At 35.9% G+C, this 7,718-nt stretch overlaps 1 protein-coding gene across 6 annotated transcripts in view; it reads left to right on the plus strand.

Moving 5' to 3' along the window:
* Positions 1–7,718, plus strand: part of Kiaa1109 (KIAA1109 ortholog) — a 191,747-nt gene that overhangs the window by 66,515 nt on the left and 117,514 nt on the right. For all 6 annotated transcript variants that reach the window (XM_031376638.1, XM_031376640.1, XM_031376643.1 and 3 more), the window contains exons 25-28: positions 1,276–1,395; positions 2,605–2,885; positions 3,724–3,974; positions 6,379–6,637. In XM_031376638.1, coding sequence (XP_031232498.1) covers positions 1,276–1,395; positions 2,605–2,885; positions 3,724–3,974; positions 6,379–6,637 — 911 coding nt within the window. The remainder of the gene's footprint in view (positions 1–1,275; positions 1,396–2,604; positions 2,886–3,723; positions 3,975–6,378; positions 6,638–7,718) is intronic.

Raw genomic sequence — 7,718 nt, forward strand, 5'->3', positions numbered from 1 at the left:
TCTGCCTCTGCCTCCCAAGTGCTGGGATTAAAGGCATGCATTCCCTAAGAGTGCTTCCCTGTATGTTTTTGCCATTCAAATTGTATTTGTGTGTTACATCAATAAAATTCTACATTAAAAAGCAGCAATGCCCCAGAGAAGTATTTATGTCATTAAAGGTTTTTATTAATCAATTTTATTACAGCATAATTTACATGTATTTTATTCACTCTAAGTTGTATAATATAAGTTTTAACATGTATGTTCAACATGTAAAAAGCTGTTATACTTTTGTGTATTCATTAGCACCAGTGCAGATAAAGAACATGTTATTCCTTGGGAAATTTGTCTTTATTTCAGTCAGCCCTTGTCCTATAAAAAGTGTGCCTCTTTTGTCAGTTCATATTATTTTGTTTTGCTCCATTTTAAACACTTTCTTGTTGTTACATGTGTACATGGGTGATCATGTGCATCAGTAGTTGTGTGGTGGTCAGAGGACTAGTTTATGGCTTCTGGTTCTCTCTTTCTACCTTTTGTATAAGTTCTGGAGTTGAATTTATGTTAAGAGCTTTTATTGGCAAATGCTTTTACCTACTGAGCCATCTCACAAGCCCTTCTAATTGGTATAGGGCATTGATTGTTCTGAAAAGCAACTGTTTCTTCTTGTGCCTATGTTACTAATGTGCTACACATGCGATTTGGCCAGGCATGTTTACTCATGGCTTCCATTTCCTTAAGTTCATTGAAGTGGGAGTCTATCTGTTTTCTTCCAGCCTCAGCATTACCAGAGCTGCTTTAAAATCAAAATGAAATGAAGTTTGTATATAGTATGAATATATTTATTGTTGATTTCCTCGTGCATGGCATGAAAACATGCATATGTGACAAATGTATGTCTGTGCATGTGATATTCATAGGGAAATCTTACACTAGAAGACTACTGTTTGTAAGTGCTATGCAGCTTTGTATTAAGCTTGTGATGTGTTTACTTCATCTATTTACTCTGACTAATTTTAAGTCTCAGTAATAAGTAATATATATTATATATGTTATGTACATACTGTATATACAACATATATAATATAATAGAGAGAGATTGAGAGATTTGCTAATTTTAAAATTGGTACATGGTTGCATAAGGCTAGATTTCTAGTGGGTTATTTTTATTTCTGATTATTTCAGTTGTCATTATAAAACAGTGAAATACAGTTGAATAAAAAATGATCATATAACAAGAATTTTACTTAAATGTCAAAACAATGAATTAATAGTTGTATTATCCTTTTTTTATTTTAGTTGAGTTGTATTCCCGGGCCTTGTCCAACATCAGATGATTTAAAATACACCATGACTCGTTTAGCAGTAGATGGAGCTGATATTTATATTGTGGAACATGGTTGTGCTACAAATATAAAGGTAACCATTTGTTTATTTCTTACCCAGGGTAATTTATTTTCTTTTTTCTAAAGTAAATCTTTATATTTTGAAACATTTGTCCTGTGTGATCTCATAGAATATTCCCACTTTATGTCTATTTTCTTGAACTGTTTTTTCTGTTAGTGCTTTTACCACTTTTTCACTTTTAATTACCATGACATTGATTCATGGAAGGATGTAAAATAGCAGGTTGTAGTTAAACGTATATATAGTACGTTTAATATTTTTAAAATGATGTTACTGTGAGTTACTAACAAAGCTGGATGCACTGACACATGTCTGAAGCACTGTCGTGGGAAGGTGGACGCAGAGACATGAGGACCACCTAGAAGCTTGCAGGCAGGCCAGGTAGAATTGCAGAATAGCAGCAGAAAGAAGAAAGATCCTGCCTCAGCAAGGTGCAACGACGAGAGAACTAACTTCTGAATGTTGCCTTCTGACTTCCAAGTGTATTCCACAACACATGGCAGTGTGTCTTTCCTTCCTTCCTCCCTACTTTCCCTAAATAATTAAAAAAAGGTTTGTTTTGAATGTCTGTTGGTTTTACTCATTTATATTTCTTCCCTCTTGGCTTCTGAAGGCATTTGCTTACTTCCTCTGCTTTATGTATTTTTATTTTTTAAGTCAAGTCCTGCCATGTTCCTGCAGTTTCAGTACTTTACCTTCCCTTGTTCCTTTGTAGGCTCCTTTGCTTGCATCTGCTCTTTAGAAATCACTATTTATTTAGTTGGGGGTGGAGTCATATAACTGCCGTGCTTGTGGAGATGAGAGGACAGCTAGTAGGAGTTCTCTCCTTTTGCCGTGTGGGTTCTGTGCTCTAACTCCAGGACTGACGGCATGCTTCCCTTCCCTACTTTGCCAGTCTCCAGCCCTGCTTTGAACAGATTTTTTTTCTTACATGTATTTATTTACTTTTAGTGTGTGTGTTGAAAATCAGAGGACAACTTATAGAATTTGGTTCTCTCCATTTATTCTTTGATTGTGGGGATCCAGCTCAGGCAGTCAAGATGGTGGTAAACTCTCTTTACCTACTGAGCCTTTCCTTTTGTACTCTTTCTTTTTGTTTCTTTCACTATGTTTTTTTTTTTTTTAACTTTTTTTCAGGTAGGCACCAGTTATGTAGTTTCTGCTAAGATACTTAAAAATACTGAACTCACAGCTTTGTTTCCTTTTCTACTTCAACTCTAGATGGGTACAATTCGAGTTGCAAACTGTAATCTTCACAATCAGTCAGTTGGGGAAGGAATAAGTGCTGCAATTCAGGACTTTCAAGTGAGACAGTATATTGAACAATTAAATAACTGCAGGATTGGACTTCAGCCAGCAGTGCTGCGGAGAGCCTACTGGCTGGAAGCTGGGTCAGCCAACTTAGGTCTTATTACAGTTGATATTGCGTTAGCTGCCGATCATCATTCTAAACACGAGGCACAAAGACATTTCTTGGAAACTCATGATGCCAGAACAAAAAGGTGGGTGAAATTCTTTTAAGAGTAATGGTATCTGTGTCCACTGAAAATTATTGGATAATTTTAGAGGAAACTCTACAGTTGGGGTAGGTTAAGAACATTTTAAATAGAGATGTAATAAATGTGCTCCTGCTGTACCCTGGTTAATGTAAAGAAACCTGATACTTGTAAGGAAATGTGTCACTTGAGTTTCTGTAGTGATGGTGTAGTTTTGAAAATAACATTTCTTTTTAATGTTTTTAAATGTTTTAATGTTTTTAAAGTCTATACTCTGTATTTTACAATGATAACAATTCAAATTATGGTTTCCAGATAACATTTTATAAGACACTATCCACTCTCTAAACTCTGTGCTTTCAATTGATTGCTCCCGGAGACTATCATATTATTGTGTATACCAGAAAACTCTTTTGGCAGGCCTTCAAAACTTGAGGGATCACTTGGGAGGCAGAGGCAGGCGGATTTCTGAGTTCGAGGCCAGCCTGGTCTACAAAGTGAGTTCCAGGACAGCCAGGGCTATACAGAGAAACCCTGTCTCGAAAAAAAAAAAAAAATTGAGGGATGAGTAAGAACACCTACATCTGGTTTCATTAGCCTTTAATACCTTTTAAAACAGTTGTCAGAGCCTGTTCTTATTCTTATTTTCATCGTTCTTGCTGTAGCACAGCTGTATTTTTGTTTCAAATTGATTAAAAAGATATACTACAATATTAAATGTTTTTTGTGTTTACTTTGATTTATATATATATTAACAATTGAATTTTAATTGATTATTTATCTCCCAGTTTTCCTAATGAGTTTTCTTCTGTGTTGTTTTTGCTTTATTTTGCATTCCATTTAGATTGTGGTTTTTGTGGCCAGATGATAACTTGAAGAATAAAAGGTGCAGAAACAAGTGTGGCTGTCTCGGTGGCTGTAGATTCTTTGGTGGCACAGTAACTGGCCTAGATTTCTTCAAACTTGAAGAGTTGACACCTTCCAGTAGCTCTGCATTTTCAAGCACAAGTGCAGAGTCTGATATGTATTATGGCCAGTCTTTGCTACAGCCTGGAGAGTGGATCATTACTAAAGAAATCCCCAAGACTGTAGATGGTAATAAAAATATTTTGTATGTGGTACTAACTACCCTCTTGCCTCTGTCCCTGTGCCATTCTGAGAGAAGCCCTGCTACTCTATTCAATAACACTGTTTTTTTTGTTTTTTGTTTTTGTTTTTTTTTGTAGTGTTGCAGTTTGGGGCTAAAATAATGTATATGCATTTTTCAGGTAACTTAAAGTTAGGTAAATGTAGTGTTTCTTTTGGAGAGGCATGACATAGGATCAAAGTAGGTGTATTAGTCAGACTTCCTGTCTTGAGAAGAAGCAGCTTTCCTGCAAAGCTTAGCCTAAGCCTATCCTCTTTATATACTATTCCCTTTAGCTCATTTCAGTTTACTTTTATAGAATAACCTATCACTAGCAACATTGTCTTGCTAACAATGTCACAAAGAGAGATCTGATCTTCTCTGAATGTATCCGAGATGGTGTTGTAGACACATTGGTTTGAAATGAGCAGTGTAACTGTCACTTCTTGAGTGTGTTAGATTTAGATTTAAGTGTTGCCTTTTCTCCAAAGATTTCAGAAATAAGTTTTCCTTTGGGCTGCTTAGTAATACATTCCTACAATTAATTTTAATGTTTACTACCTAAATTTGCACATTACATAGATGTGAAATATAAAGATAAGTTTTGATATTTCATCAATATTTAGCATTTTTCCTTTAGGTTACTCAAAAAAATACTGACTTGCCTTTTTTTTCTTTTGGTCGATTTTTAAAATAAAAGGTGGTAATTTTAAAAATTCTTACCAGATTGATTTCCTATACATAGAAGACGACAAGGAGGCTCCAGTGCTTAATCCTTGTATAATGGTAATGCAAAAATGTGTATGTGTCATTTAGGGATATTTTATTTCAGGAATTTTACTACTACATAAAACTTACAAATAACTAAAATTTCTTGGGATTTAAAAAGTAAAATGGATATTAGTACATAGCTGTCTTCTTGTACTTTACCTTATGGGTAAATAATGTTTATTTTAAAGTTTTAGCTGTTATTTGTTTGTTTGTGGTTTTGGAACATAATCTTGCTGTGTAGCTACTTAGCCTTAAATATAATTCCTCTGACGCTAGAGTTACAGAATCTTTTGTTTATCCCTGCTTTACAGGGAGGAAGCTGAAGGTTTTTTTGAGATTAAGTGTGCTGAGTCATATGGCCAAGAGGAATATGGGTTACTAAAGACTCTTTAGCATTCTTTCTGTGTCTTCAAGTTAGCACTGAGTGTGGACTATCAGATTGAATGCAACCCAACTCCCACAAACTCAAGGATTGTGTGTGGGTAGTTTATGCATGGTACAAAGTAGGAAGAACAATTTCCAACATGTGAACGGAGTGAGGGCAAGGCTAATTATAATTTTCACAACATTTAATCTCCTTGGGGATTCTTGAACAGGTTATAGATTCTAAATTAACTAGGATTCCTATGTAGGAAGATTGCAATTAGCACTTACAGTATGTGAGTTTCTGATTGTTGAGCCTTCCTAGAGCCAAGTGTAGATATGTAGTGTTAGGGTGGAGTAAACTAAGTTATGCTGGTAAGAATTAAGGATTCACTTGATGCCTGTCGTCTGGAAATGAGTCAAATATACCTGTTTTTCTTTTGACTTTCATTGTACTGTTTTGCTTTGTTAAATCCAGTGAATCTTTACCCTCCTTAATTCCACCTGGAACCATTCTCATTAAAGAATGTGTTTTCTGCTCAGCAGCAGTGGTCCTTTTTCTTCAGTACTTCAGGGATGCCTGCAGGAGAGGGGAAATTGAGCAAATTTTATGCTACGGGGGCTAAAAGGTACACTGCCTCTTAGCACCTGCTCCTTCATTTTCATATCACATCAAAAGGCTCTTATGAAATGACATAGGACCGGTCCATTTTAGCTGTGAATTTATTACTCATCTATTTATTGCTTTGTATTTGAGGTTGTTCTAGACACTGGAAGTACATCAATGAGTAGAAGATGATATAATCCCTACTCCGATTCAATTTGTACAGAAAATGTGGAAAATGCTTAAAACAAGTAGTCTAAGTGCAGTGCATCATGTTCTTGTATTAAAGTTTTCTATTAAATATGGATTGAGTGCATAAGTATGCACACATGCACATACCTGCTGGGGATTGAACATCCTAATTACACACTCTACCACTGATATACCCTTAGTTCTCAAATTCTTTAAATGAAAGATTAAAAAAGCAAAAGCAAAGTTTACACATTGTAGACTGTGGATCCAAAATTTTTTTATACAACTTTTTATAGCGTGGAACATGTTACTATGTGAAGTTAGGTACTTGTATTTTTGTAAAAGGACAATACTTTAAAATGTAGTTATATTAAATTGCCACGTTCTTCATATGCTCCTTCAAAAATGTTTACAGTCACGTAACCCACATTTTATTTGCTTAGGAAATGTGAGCAGTATGAAGAGGAAAGAATGGGAAAACAAATCAGTGGGACTAGAAGGAGAGAGGAAGACTCAGCACCTTAGTCTTCAGGTGCCCTTAAGGTCGCACAGCTCGTCCTCTTCCTCAGAGGAGAACAGCAGCTCTAGTGCTGCGCAGCCCTTACTGGCCGGTGAGAAGGAGAGCCCCTCTTCTGCTGCTGATGACCCCTCGGCTCAGAAAGATTTCTTACATGGTACCAAAAGAGATGATGGCCAAGCAAGGTCAGTATTCACTTAGACTTAAACACTAACTTGTAACTGGATTATACTTACCTAAAATAGTAGCACAGGAACGTCTTTCCTCTCCACTTGCTCATTTTAGATTATTTTCCCTTGAACCTGAACATACAGTGATATATCACTGTCTTTCCAAATAGAATTAATATACTCTTCGCAGATTCTAGAAAATGCAAATGTATTTATAACAAGAACATTTCACATCCTACAACTCAGTGAACTTTTGTCATTATTCATATACTATACTACTTTATTGAATATTTCTTGGTTTTCTTAGCATATAATAGTTGAACACTCCCTTCTTTTGAATTACCCGTGCTGAGCAGTACCTTTCACAGTTTGCTTCCACCTTCTTGGCTGTACCTTCTATGTCCGATATCAGGTTCTTCACTCTGCTTTTCTTTTGCTTCCTCTTCTTACAGCCTGACATTTGTTGAGAGGTGATGTTCTTCTGAATTCTGTTCTGATCTTTCTCCATTTATTCTGTGCTGCTTCCCTAGCCAGTCTTAATAGCTATTTGGCTTTATTAAGACTATAGCTGACATCTTTTAAATATAAAAACTACAGTCAAAACCTTTGTCCCTCAACCTAGGTACCATGATATTTTTGTTTGGATACTTCATGGAGACATTCAGTTAAGTTGTTAAAATGATTGTTTTAGTCACAGTTCTCTAGAGCAGTGTTCTCAACCTTCCTTAAATTGCGACCCTTTAATAAGGTTTGTCATGTTGTGGTGACCCCCAACCACAAAATTATTTTCATTGCTACTTCATAACTGTGATTTTGCTACTGTTATGAATTGTATTGTAAATGTTTTTAGAGGTAGAGGTTTGCCAAAGGGGTTGTGACCCACAGATTGAGAGCAGCTGCTGTAGAGGAGCAGTGCTGACAGAGTGGGCAGGAAGAGGTGCCTTGTCCTGTCCTTTCCTCAGAAAACACCCTAAGTCTGTACTGCTGGGTGGAAAAGGGGCCTTAAATATGCTAATAATCCTGGATTTCTTTAAATTTTTGTAATGCTTAACATGTTTTCTTTTTGTTTGTGGGTTGTTGGTTTTTTTTTTTTTTT

This window comes from Mastomys coucha, unplaced genomic scaffold (genome assembly GCF_008632895.1).
Source record: "Mastomys coucha isolate ucsf_1 unplaced genomic scaffold, UCSF_Mcou_1 pScaffold17, whole genome shotgun sequence".
In the NCBI taxonomy this organism is placed as follows: domain Eukaryota; kingdom Metazoa; phylum Chordata; class Mammalia; order Rodentia; family Muridae; genus Mastomys; species Mastomys coucha.